The 13,164-nt window shown below is 44.7% G+C and overlaps 1 protein-coding gene across 2 annotated transcripts in view; it reads right to left on the bottom strand.

Annotated features, from left to right (window-relative positions):
• TAOK1 (TAO kinase 1) overlaps positions 1-13,164 on the bottom strand; it is a 56,828-nt gene that overhangs the window by 7,417 nt on the left and 36,247 nt on the right. For both annotated transcript variants that reach the window (XM_015880561.2, XM_032448422.1), the window contains exons 11-19: positions 11,934-12,101; positions 10,888-11,091; positions 9,571-9,705; positions 8,754-8,990; positions 7,854-7,982; positions 6,778-6,981; positions 6,086-6,325; positions 2,982-3,194; positions 1,733-1,915 (exon numbers count right to left, since the gene is read on the bottom strand). In XM_015880561.2, coding sequence (XP_015736047.1) covers positions 1,733-1,915; positions 2,982-3,194; positions 6,086-6,325; positions 6,778-6,981; positions 7,854-7,982; positions 8,754-8,990; positions 9,571-9,705; positions 10,888-11,091; positions 11,934-12,101 — 1,713 coding nt within the window. The remainder of the gene's footprint in view (positions 1-1,732; positions 1,916-2,981; positions 3,195-6,085; positions 6,326-6,777; positions 6,982-7,853; positions 7,983-8,753; positions 8,991-9,570; positions 9,706-10,887; positions 11,092-11,933; positions 12,102-13,164) is intronic.

Genomic DNA, 13,164 nt, shown 5'->3' with positions numbered 1-13,164 from the left:
GCATGCTCTGCTGAGTTACTATGGTGATAGGCACCATCAAAAATAAAGAACTGAGCTGAGAAGGAAGCAGAATCCTATGCACGAGATAACTTCTGGAATCTGGTTTGTTGTTGAACACTGGGGACTGACTTTGCCACAGGCCGTGTATGTGTTTGTGCACATAAAGTCAGACATTCATCCTGTGCACATACATGCCCTTGCTCTGGCTGCCAGACAGCTTCAGTTAGCACAGGCACACAAATACCAGGTGACATCGCTGAGCAACCTGCACCAGAGCACCAGCAACTCCAAACTGACAAAGTCAGAACACCCTTCCCTGTGAAGGATATCCTTTCAAAAGGAAGATGCATCCACATTTGCACCCAGGTGACTTCCCTTGAGCTGCCACTAAGTTGCTGTAATTCCAGTGACTGTCTCACCATTGGTCCATGACTGTATCAGCACCAACATATTAGCACTGCACATATGGCAAAATAAAGGCTTCCCACCTATGGAAGCTGAAGGCTGATCCTGCTCATGAGGAGCTTGGCTTACCATGGCATACTTCTTCCAGAGCTCCCTTCAGTTCATACCACCAGAGGGCAATGCACACCCAGCCCAATATACACTTAGAAGCAGGGCTGGGACAGGAGAATAACTAGAGATGGGGTATAAAAACCATTATCCCACATGTGGGTGCCACATAGGAACCCTGTCTGCACAAATTCAGTTTCTTTCAGAGGCTGAGCTGCTTGCAGGAGACCAAAGCATGGTGCTGCCTTCTTGGAGATGTTCCTCCGCTGACCATGAGGTGGAGCAGCTTTACTCCAACAGGGTCAAGCATCATCTGTTGGCCTCTGGGAGGATTTAAGCGCAAAGAACCTCGAGGCCACAGAGTAATTGCCATAAATTAATAATCGCCGATCAGCATCGAAGCTGAGAACTGCTGTGTGAACAGTGATGGCTGGCACCCCCAGAGCAAATCAACAGGGGAAAAATTGACAGCAGGAAGGCTGACTGCATATTTCCTTTCACTGACAGCTGCATTACCCTTCCTCTGGTTTGTGCATACACTTCTACAAACCCCATGCATCTGGCACCACGTAGAAAAGCATGCTTCAACCAGGAGCACCTCAACACATGCAATAGCCATCTCAAATTGAAATCCAGGGAGCTGCAGGTTGCCCATGCTTGTGAGTCTTGGTTACGAGCTGCTGCCAGCCAGCCTATCTATAATATGTGACATTTCATGGGGAAACTGCAGCTTGGTCTCTACACTGACAAACAGAGCAGAGCTGCAGTAAAGGAAATCATTACCAGAAAATACAGGGTCTCAAATCAAAAATCCATTCATTTCAACTTTGCCCCACATTTTTTTTCCCCCAGATACCTACTGCTAAAACCATGCATAGATCATTATGTCTGTCCTCTGCGAACGGAGGATGTTGAATTGCAGCTCAGAGACAGAAAGAACCATTTGCTTTCCTTTCTGCCCAGAGAGGCACAGCTCCCCCTGGCTCTGGCATGCTTCAAGCAGCTCTGCCTCAGCCAGAGAGCCAGAATCTGCTCACAGAGGATGGCTGAGCTGGCAGAAAGTTTAGTCTGTGTCACTGAGCCATTATCCCAGAGAGGCAAATATCCAAATGATCTCTGCATTTATCCACACAGCAAGGAAAAAGCAATTTCTCTGTCTTTTGATAGGTACAGTGTTGAAAGATGGAGTGTGCTAAGGGTGCTCACACGCCCATTTTACCTTCTGCTCAAGGAGGGCCCGACGGAGGGATACCCTCTGTTCAAGATCACGCAGCTCCCGGTCATGCTGGGCTTCTGCCTGCATCTTGATTTTACTCTGATATGCATTCAGCAGCTCCAATTCTTGCTGCAGCTGCATCTTCAAAACCTGGCACTCTGCTTCCTGTGCTTCATCCAAACGCAGCTGGGAAAGGCAGACAATAGAGACGTTTCACTATGGGGTAACCACTCATGACACTCTGGGGGAGGACTGCAGGGAGAGGGAGAGAATGGGATGGGACTTTTGTTTTCTTAGCAATACAATTGGTCTCTATTGTACTTGGTTTCACCAAACAGAGAACCTATAGTGACAAAGACTGGTGACAGTGAGCCCACAGTGCTGATGCAAGTGACGCTGATGAGCAGTGGTGCCTCAGGAACCACGATCCGTACTGCAGAGAACAGACTGCTGTAGGTGCTAAAGTTCACAGCTCTCCTTTTTTCCTAGAGGCAAAGAAAAGGTCTCTTGCTCTGTTCAGCTGGATTATCAAACTTCCTGTGTGCAGGAGACTTAAGTTTGCATTCCTGCCAACGCAGGACGTAGGGCAAAAAAACGACATCAATCTAAAAGTGGTTTTAACACTGAACTTTTAACTTCCCTCATGTAAATTAGGCCAGCTACCCTGCTGTGTCAGTGTCAAATCTGTGCAGAGTGATAAGCAGGACACGATATGCATGAAGTGCAAAGAAAACTGCACATTTCAGTTGTACCAAGGACTCAAAGCATTGCTCACATGGTCATTCCTTGAAGAAGGGCTAAAAGAACTTTCAGAGCACTTTTAACATTACTGCAGATTTACAGTCAAACCTCTGAACTCCTCCATGACTCACTGAGCATTTTCCACCAGTGGGACATGCTTTGGTTGGTATCACTGATAAATCAAAACCTAAATGACTTAAAATAGCAAGTTGCATATTATTTAATGATGCTCTAACAGGGACATTCATGCTGTCAGACTTCATGCAGAAAGCAGTCTTTCAGCCACACAGATGCATCACTTTGCATCCCTTCAACAAAAGCTCCAGCTTCAACCTGCCTGACGGGAATAATACCTCTTTCCTCTGTATTTGAATGCAGATTTGAAATACAGAGGAACGACTGTGCTGTGTGTAGCAAGGAAGCAGATAGCCTGCTGTCAGGATACAGACTGCTTAAAATGCAAACATCCCTATTTGGCTGAGGAACCCTGGGTCCCTCGGAGGCGACTCACAGCTTGTGTAGAGAGCATTTCATTAATGCTGTGATCGTACTGCTCAGCCAGGATAGCCAGCTTCCGGGTCTGCTCCTCCTTGAGCCGTTTGAGGACAGCTTTATGTTCACTCTTTGGCGTGGTCTCCAGCAGATGGTTTCTCAGTGCTTTGTACTGTCTGGTTTGGATCTTGCATGTATCCTGAAACTGCTTCTTTATCTGTAGTTCTTTTGACTGGAAAGATGGAGGGGACACAAACAAAGAAAAAAAACAGCATGTTTCAAATGGGAGAAATATCCATTCAAATGGATATTTAGGATTACATTAAGGATATGAGTTCAAGAATCCACAAATGTATAATAACATCTACAGTGCAAGGAGGGAAGCAAAATATACAAGAGGCAATGACTACTGCTGCAGCTGCTTTGACACTGCCACTGTGCAAAACAATTACAATAGAGACACTTTTATAACAAAGCTCCAGCCTAAATACAGCTGTCTCCGCACAAAGAGCCTCACATTTGTCACTGGACTGGATCCAGTCCTGGCTGTTGCTTTTCAAGAAGAATTCTTGAGGGACAGGACTCATGTTAATTAGCACCAAAAGCCATACTTACACGTGACTGTGCTTATATGGCACGTATATATGAATGGCGCTTAATGTCATGCAAAGAAGCAGATCTGGTGCATGGGAAGGGACAGGGAAAAAGAGAAACGCTTTTTCCATTGGGAGTTGGATGAAGATCGGATGCGTTTTACTCTTGATATTAAGAATCCAGTTTGCATAAAGATACTCAAAATTGGCTGGGAAAGACTAAACACCTGAAGATATATATACACCACCATCAGCACTGCTGTTGTGCCAGCCTAGTGAACAACACCAATCCCCGGTCTCAACAGAGGCTGAGTTCTCCTTTTGTGCTTGCAGCATCTCAGTACTGTGCAGAGATATAACTTTGTTATTGCACATGGGGCTGAGAGACACCAATCTAGGACAAAGTATCTGAGCCTGACTTAGCTGTGTGACCTCGGATACATTATTTCTGCCTTTCTTCCTCCTTCCTGCCTTACCTGCCTCCAGAGCAGCCTGAAAGGGACAGCACCTGCCAAATGCACTGAGGCCATGAAAAGGAAGGAGTTCCCTCCAGGAGGGCTGGCAGGGATACTTCTAACTAAACCAAAACAAATCCAGGAGTGATGAATGGTGGTGGTGAACTGACTGATAGTCACATTTCCAACATTAAGACAAACAAAACGAAGCACGAAAACAAATCAAACCAACCACATCAGCACAGTCAGTACACGGCCTGGTCCATTCACACCACAGTCAAATCCTAGCACACTTGGAGCAGAAAAAGCACAGGAGCAGATTTGTGTCCCTGAATAAACCAGAGGAGCTCTGGGACCTGAAGCAGCACTGCAGGTACATGTGTGTCTCCTGTCAGCCCCTGCACTGCCTGCTCCTGGAACTCACTCTGGGCCCAGCAGGGCAGGTGATAAATGCAGCACTTGTAGCTACACAAAGATCCTCTGGGACCAAACAAAACCAGCCCAATTCCAGACATCAGCAAGTTTTGTTGTATAAATCAACAAGTCCCTCTTGTCAAACTGATGCAGAAAACAAGACAGACTTCATTCAAACAAAACACATATAATGGAGAGGAAAAGATCACTTGCACTCTTTCTGAATTCACAGTAAGTTATTCCCCTCCTGAAGGCCTTTAAGGTGCTCCCTCCCTTCCCTTCAAGGAAGTGTCTGCAGGTGCTCACGTGTTCCCACCAAAGACCACAGCAAACATCAGCACACTGCTTTGTCCTCACATTCCGTGAAGTTTCACTTGGACACCACCAGGCTGTTTACAGCCTTCCAACCCAAAGGCTTCAACAACAGGAAACAGAAGGGAGGGGTAAGATTTCCAGGCAGCCTTCTGACAAGATCATTTTGACCCGGTGTTGTGAAACACCAGCAAAAAGGGGGTTTCATCACAATTAAAACGCTCAAAATAATAACAGAGCACTTTCTACTGAAGGGCAAATCCTGTGCAGTTCTACACAAGGTGCTGGATTGACAGCTCAAGCCTGAAATCCTCTGCTAATCGCACAACAGCCATGCATGGCACAGCACAAGCTTTCCATGCTTCCTGCCAAAACGCCGCAGCCCTGTCCTTGCTGGATAAAGGACAGGGTTGGATGCTCTGCAGCTCTGCAGCCTGGAGAGAGCTGTGGTTCTCTTGGCCCTGCTGCCAGCAGGGAGTGAACATGGCCGTGCTGCCCACTCGTGTTTGCACCGCATCACCTTGGGGAGGCAGAACTCATTCATGCTAATCTCAGAAGGATCAACCTAATGCAGCTGGTTCAGTTTGATTCAGCTCAGAGTGCAGCACAGCTTCGCTGTGAAGTCATCCGCTATTTATACACTATATCCTTGGAGATTCTCAACAGTGATCAGATGGTCCCTTGTACTCACAAGCCAGGTTTTCACCATTTAATATTATTCTAATACTGGCAAATCACATTCTTTTCTTGCTGAAGTTCTGTTCTCAAGCAGGTTTTTTTTTTCTCTGCAAGAAGACAGTTTGCACCAACTGCAGGTTAAGTCAGATGTGAAATACGAAGCAGGAAGATCTAGAACAACAAAGAATTCCCAAGCTCAGTATGCCATACACTCATTTTGGCATAGCTGAGTGCTGCGTGGAGAGATGCCTGCCTCCTCCTCAAAGGAAATGTACCAGCAGCTATGAGGAAACTTCATACTCCATGCTTAGACACCTCAGAATAAACCACTGTGCTTCTCTGGATGAAGCTTACAACAAAAACAGTAAGAACCTCAATTACAGAGGCCCTGAAATTCTGGCCAACCACTTCAGCTTGAAGAGCTGGGCAAGAAACCCACGGGAGCACATCAAGGCAAAGGAGCTCCCTGAGGACACCGCAGCTGGCTGGTGTCCTTCACACCTACTAACATACCAGCCATGGTATAGAGGTATCCACTCAGAACCCCTTCAAACTAACGAGCACCACAATCCCTTGGACCTGCACACACTGCAAACCAGAAGCAGGCTGCAATGAGCCACCAGCAGCAGCAGCAGCCCCTTGGTGCCGCTCGCTCCCACACCACGCAGTACCTTCAGGCTCTTGGGCTGCTGCCGCACCTCCATGACGTGCTTACGCCTCAGCTCCCGCTCCCGGCGCTTGTTGTACTCCAGCTGGTTGGTGAGCTCGGTCTGGTGCTGGAGCCGGATCAGCTCACAGCGCATCTTCTGGATGGTGCTGAGATGGCGGAACTCCAGCTCCTGCATGGACTCGTGCTGACGCAGCAGCATGGCGTGCTCCAGGTCCTTCTGGGTCTGCCTTTTGTTTAACTCCTAAAGGGTGACAGGATGGGGGGGGTTACCAGACTATTTGCTTGGATTCACATTCTTAATGTGACATTACTTTGCTCGCAAGGGCATTTCTCCCTTTCTGAGCCACCTGAGCAGAGTCCCTGCACCTTATCAGGTGGAGGACTCTCCGCCACCAGTCATTTTCCTTCCTTGTTTCACTTTTCAAGGTGGATCCACAGTAAGCATTTTATGGAAAGAACTGATTATTGCATCTGTTGACCTTTAGGATATGACAGCTCTCATGAAATAGGACACTAATTTGAACATTTTACTCTAAATTATTGCAAAAACAAAACAAAACGCCATTATTTTACTAAAAAAGCCCTCCTATTTGGTAATTAACTCCAGAGTAAGACTGCAGTTGGGTAGCAGGTACTCTGCAAGATACACTACACACACACGGTTCCAGCTCCCATCTCTACCTGCTCTCTTACCTCCCGAACCAGGTCCTGCTCCAGGTTGTGGCGGCCCAGCAGCATCCGCCTCTTGAAGCGGCGACACTCCAGCTCCAGGTACTGCCGCTGACGCCTCAGCAAGTTGGCCTCTTCCTCTGCCTGGAAATGCTGGATGTTCTCCTTCTGCTTGGAGAGCCACTCCTGCTTCTCCTTCTTTGGAGTGCTCTGGTTTTCATTCAGCTCCTGGTAAGAGTCAGGTCATTAATTGTGGAACAGCTGCATTGAGCTCCCTGGCCTTGGACCTATTAGGCCTGGCCTAATAGCCCACACTTCAGACAAAGCCATTCCGTGTGGTTTTCTTGTGCTATGAACACTCTGAGCTTCTGTAAATGCATCACATCACGTATCTAAGGGAATACCTGGGGACCATTCACAGCTTTGGTTTTTTAATTTTCATTGGCCATTTTAAGTTCAGTACATGGCTTAAGGCATGTTTCATAAGAGAATCCGCTTGCTCAAACTGCACACTAGAGACGCTCATGGGGTGACTAAGTTTGCTGCTGAAGTAAGAGACATAATTCCTGTACACCAGCAGGTTTTGCTGAATTGTGATCTACTGCCCATCTCTCTGTCTAAGACTCTGTGTTATGAGCTCAAGCTACTACACCTTCTATTACATCTTTCTTGGCTCTGCTGTTTTTTGGCCTTTTTCTCCCAGGAAATGTCTACGTTTGGGAATATTCCCCTCTGGAAAACATTCCAAAGCTGCATCACACAGCTGATGGTTGAGCACTAAATGGCTCCTTCCAAAACATTATTTATAGTGCCTACACTTTCATCCACTCCATAAAAAGAACCAGGAGGTTTGATTCTACCATTTCTCTGCATTTCACAGAGGCCACGGTTTTCACTGCAATACAGAGATTACTGAACTATTAGCCTGCTTTCCTCATTAAAATTAAGTGTTTTTGCAGGTATTTTCCTTTAAAAATAAGCTATAGGCCACCTTTACTGCTCTGCTGGGTTTCTTTTTTGTCAATTCTGAACATTCACCACTCTTGCAGTGTATTGTACACCTCACTGTTGGTTCACATTGCTCATTGCAGATGAGTTACCTCTTTCAGCTGCTCCTTACGGAGTTTGTATTCTCTCTTTTGAGACTCCAGGAAACTGTTCAGTTCTTTTTTCTGTTGGGCCTGAATATGCTGTTGAAATTTCTTTTCTTCATTGGCCATCACTTTAGCCTACAGCAAATCCAGAAGCAGATCAGTTTCCGAGGCCTGATCAATTATAGCTCATGTTCCATTTTAACCCTGAGACCTGGAACTCATGATACAGCAACAACAATACTCACCATGACTCTCTCAGCACGAGTCTCAGGAGCCTACCCTCAAACTTTTCTCATTCCACCCCCCCAATCCATCAGCAGGAGTCCTTCTTCATTGCTTCACTCTCGATCCTGTTCATCTATTCCTACCTAACGCAGTTATGGCCAACTACATCCAACCAACCTTATGGCCAATGACATCCTTAGCCCTCCACCAAGAGATCTAAGATGAATAAATCAATAATAATCTCCATAGGTGGCTCCACTTCATTGTCAATTATTTAAAAGCATAAAAATCCCCATATCTGTAAGCAACCAGACAGTGAGCCTTTAAGCATAGCTGGCACATTTCTCTGCAGGCTTGTCTGCCTCCATAACACTTGACGGCAGTCAGTAACCGACAGCACGTACAAGGCAAAAAAGAAAGGAAAACCCTCACGGCATCTTCCCTGGGGTCAGTACACCAGCATTTAGTACAACGCACTGTGATGAAGGACATACCTTTCCTCTAGTTATAAAAACCCCTTAGTGTAAGGAGGTGATGTATTAGCCTTTCTCTAATTAGCAATTTGCTTGGCTCCTGAAAACAGACACGTAAGAGACTACAATGTCATCTGTTCATCAGTGAGGTGAAGTGGACAAAGCAATTAACAAATAAAGACTAGTCTGCTAAACTGTTATCTCCTACCTCTTTTTCCATGGCTGCTTGGTGCTTTTTAATTAGCTTTTCCATTTCTGCAGCAAAATTGTTACGCTGAGTTTCAAGATCTTTGTCCAACCTGAGGCGATGCTCGTCCATCTCTGCCTTCAGTTTATTCTCTAATGCCATCAGCTGCTTCTGGTGTTGCCGCCTCATACGTTTATAGCCAGACATTTGCTCTCGCAGTTCAGAGTCTTGTTCATGCTCTTGCATTTGCCTTGTCACCTAGGAAGATAACCACATTGGGATAAAGGAACTTAATGCTTCCTCATCTGATTTTTAGCAGTCTTCTGACCACAAAAGAAAACTATTCGGTAAAGAGATGTGGATTGTTTGGCTTTTCTTTGTAAAGACCACCAATGGTCCCAGTGGCAGCACAGCAAACTGAAAACTGAATTCTGCAGCAGAAGATAAGCTCATATGGGCTCCAGTAGGAAAAGTATATAAACAATATATGGCTGTATACTGGATAATTGCTCCTTAGCCCACTATGAATGTGTATATAGAAACACACACAAATGTACACAATATGCATAAGAAACTAAAGCCAGCTTACTATTATAAACTGCTTCCTGCATTCTGCTAAGCCTACCAGCACTGAAAACACCCACTGTACACAAATCACACCTGCCCAGGTGCTGCATTTTTTAATCAACCCTCATTCCACTATTTCAGTGATAACACTGCAGTCAATGAACACAGCTCATATTCTGCTGTGGTCCCAAAAGCTCTCAGCTGTTTCATAGACCATCCTGAAGGCATCCCCTTCCTGCACAATCTCATCCCAATGAAGACCGTGACGTACCAGCGACGCTGTGCGTATAGTAGCAAAGTGCTCTCGATTGCGATAATGAGACTTGTGGCGGGAGACTTGGGGAGGAGACTGGGGTTCTGATGCCCTCGTTCGAGGATCCGATTCCTCTCTGTAGTTTTCTTCCTCCTTATCAGCAAACATTAACACAACAGAATAAGAATTCCAATTGCTAAAGATTTTTGTTTCTGGTTCAAAAGGCATTTAAAGGAAAAGAAAGCAGATCTGTTTTAGACTCGTTGGGCTGGACAGAGGAATGTACTGCAATGGGAGCTGTGATCTAGGGTCTTTAATTTGGAGATTTTGTTGTGCAATTTTATTACCAGGAGGAAAATTACTAATTAGTGCTGTAAATGAGAAAAATAAATGGAAAACAGAAAACTCAGTACAAGAGTTTACCTCAAGAAAACAAAAAAGCTATTAAGTAGATTATATCAAGTCAGAGAGACAAAAACAACATCTCTGCAACCCTGAAAGACAGAGGATGATTTTCATTACACCCACTACAGAAATACCTCAAAGCAAATCCTAAAGTTTGTCATGGTGTATTCCACATTCTTACTTTGTCATTCACCACAGCACGATTAGGACTGAGATACGATATACTAATTAACTCCCCAAGGAAATACCTGTGTCTTTGTTGCATATCTGGGTAAAGAACAAAACATTCCAACCACACCTATCATTAGCTGGGGAAACGTTACTGAGCTGAGAACATGCGTGATAACCCATCTGCAGGGAGGGCAGCACGGATCACAGTGATGCACTGCACTTCATCCTTCTTCACACAGAGGTAGGGCAGTCAAAGTGACTTTGCAGCTTGCCATGGTCACTGTACTGCCTTTTTTGAGCACCTCTGCTCATTAACCAAATACCCAAATCAGGTGCTGGGAAGCTGGGTGCTTCAGGAGGAGATTTCAAGCACCACTGTGGCCTTGGATTTAAGAATTCAGTAACCGGAAGGGGAAAGACTCAATCTTTTGGTCCCCAGAAGCAGAACTCTGCAAGATAAGGGCATTCACTGAATAATCCTATTCACAACTGCCATTGCAAGTCCTCATGATGTAGCAAATGATTTTGAAAACAATTTGATTAGTAAAATAATTGTTAATAAATCAAAAGAAATAAATGATTTTTATATAAACCTTCCAAATTTTCCAATGCAATTTAATGCATTTGTGACACGATATCAGGAGCTGCAAATAATGACTTAGCATAGGAAGTACTCCATTACTTTTTAACCATTGAACCAACCAAACCCATTCCCTTTTCACATTCTCAAAGTTATCCAGCCAAAAATCCCACACTTACCGGCTTTAAGTGAATGACAGAACTATTTGACATCACCGTATGGTCCCCTTCCATCATATCCAGCTCGCTCTTATCATCCGAGGCATCTGGAAGACTGTTAACACTACTGCTTTGGCTACTGGCACTGATAGACATGCTAGGAATGGACTGATTACTTCCGACACTGTTCACTGTTCCTGTCCTGCCGACACCATGATCTTGTTCCTAGCAGGAAGGAATTATTTAAAAAATTTAAAAAAATAAAAAAAAAAAACATCAAGAAAATCCAAATCCCTTACAGCTCTATCAGAAGCCATTACTAGACTATATGCTCATTCTATTCCTTTACACAGGCATCTACCTGCCATGTCACGGCAGTTCCCACCCTCCAGGCACTGTCATGAAGCATTTCTCTTGTGGGATGCTGAGGAGAGAAAGAATCACCCTTGTCAAGATTAACTGGCTGATGTCAGACTCTTTTCAACTGCAAGCCTGTTAACAAGCTGAACTCCATCACGACTCAGCCCCAGCGTGTCACTAGAAGCTGTTCTGACACTGCATCACCTCAGTAAGCGTTCACCTGGGGACCCTGTGTGTCACATAATGCCCTTCTGTAGATGACAGAACTGGACTCTGCAATTTGGAACCTCTACATGGTGGCTGCAGCTTCCACCCAGAGAAAGACAAGAAGCGAATTCCTGTGTGTGGTTGTTTTTTAAAGCAAGTACAAATTTCTGCCTTGAGGGTCAGGAGAACATCCTCCAGGTGTACACAAAAGATTACCCAAAGCTCTGTGCTTTGCCAAAGCAAGGGAAACTTTGCACAACTGGAAGTTAGCTGTTCACACATGGGCAAACAGCACAGCATCTTGTCAGTACTGGGCATCTTCTGCTTGTCCTTGTGTGTGCCCTGAGGTAGGCTTTACTCCAAGAACAGACAGGAAGGCAGAGTATATAGCCACGTGTGTAAACAGCCTCCATTTGTTTCAACAGAATCTGAGTTATGTTAATTTACATGACATCATCTTTCCTTGGTGCAGCAATGACATTCACATTTTTTCCTCTCACCTCTTCCTCCTCCTGTGTTTCAACTGCGGGGCCATTATGTGCCTCCTGGAAGAGGAGCTTCTTCATTTTACGGTACTGCAGGTTGTCCAGTTCTCTCACTGCATCCTTTGTTCTCTGAATCAAGTCTATTAACACTGTTTCAGGCCGCTCCCGAAGAACAAACATGTGCTGCAGAACACACAAATAGGTGAGTGAACTCCCAGTGCTTAAAGGATACGACCATTATGAGCTCCAGTTGGGTTTGTTAGATCTCCTTCCTGCACAGGAAGAGAATACCCTCATAATTAAATGGCACTATGTTTACAATTTACGGTCCAGACAGATTTCAGAATGATTGTTTTCTGATGGGAGACAACCACCAAAAAATAGCAATGTAAAAAAAAACAAACAGGACGTAGGCAAACAAACAAAAAAGGTTTATCACACACTAGGAAAACCAGCTGTTTTAAATCAGTCTTCTTTAGGTGTTGATGTATTTCAAGACATCATCACCAACTACATCATCCTCAGTGGAGGGTGAGCAGCAAGTAATGTCGAAACACTTCAAGTCTGAGATGGTTAATATCTTTAACCACATGGTCAAGTAAGAACATATCGACTAGCTCTCAGTATAAAAACCCATTCCTTGTTTAGCTAGATAATCAGATATTCAGCACGCAGCTATGAGTCATAAAATAGGCTGCAAATCAACATGCATCTCACTGCAAAGGTAGCTACATTTTGCCAACAGGTAAAACAATTCTCCTCTATGTATGTCAGATGCAGCTTTTCCAGCCTCCAGATGAAATGTGCTGTGCAAGCACGAATCATTATCAACACCACCACTAGTTTCATTTTGTTCCTTTGGATGACTGTACCACCATTTCCAACATGTCACATCTCCTACCTGTCCCTCTAGAGTGGCACGCAGCTGTTTCAGGCTATAGATGTGGAAGGAATACATTCACAAACGTTTAATTTCCATCAATGTTCTCTTTAATTGCAGCTCACTGCTCAAAATAAAACCAATCTGCACAACCCTGAAATGGCAGGACTGCACTCCCACACCAAACCTTTCCTGGGTAATTGCACTTTTTCTTTCAGAATTCACCATTTTTAAAGAGGCAAAAGTTCTCAGAACCATTTAAGTACAAAAAAAAACAACATGCAAAAAGGTGACGATAAAACCTTCAAAAATAGCATCCATTTTCAGGCAATGCAAAAAATGTGGCTGCTTAGCAGAAATGTGGCT

This window comes from Coturnix japonica, chromosome 19, assembly GCF_001577835.2.
Source record: "Coturnix japonica isolate 7356 chromosome 19, Coturnix japonica 2.1, whole genome shotgun sequence".
In the NCBI taxonomy this organism is placed as follows: Eukaryota; Metazoa; Chordata; class Aves; order Galliformes; family Phasianidae; genus Coturnix; species Coturnix japonica.
This window is presented reverse-complemented; position numbering and strand designations above follow the sequence as displayed.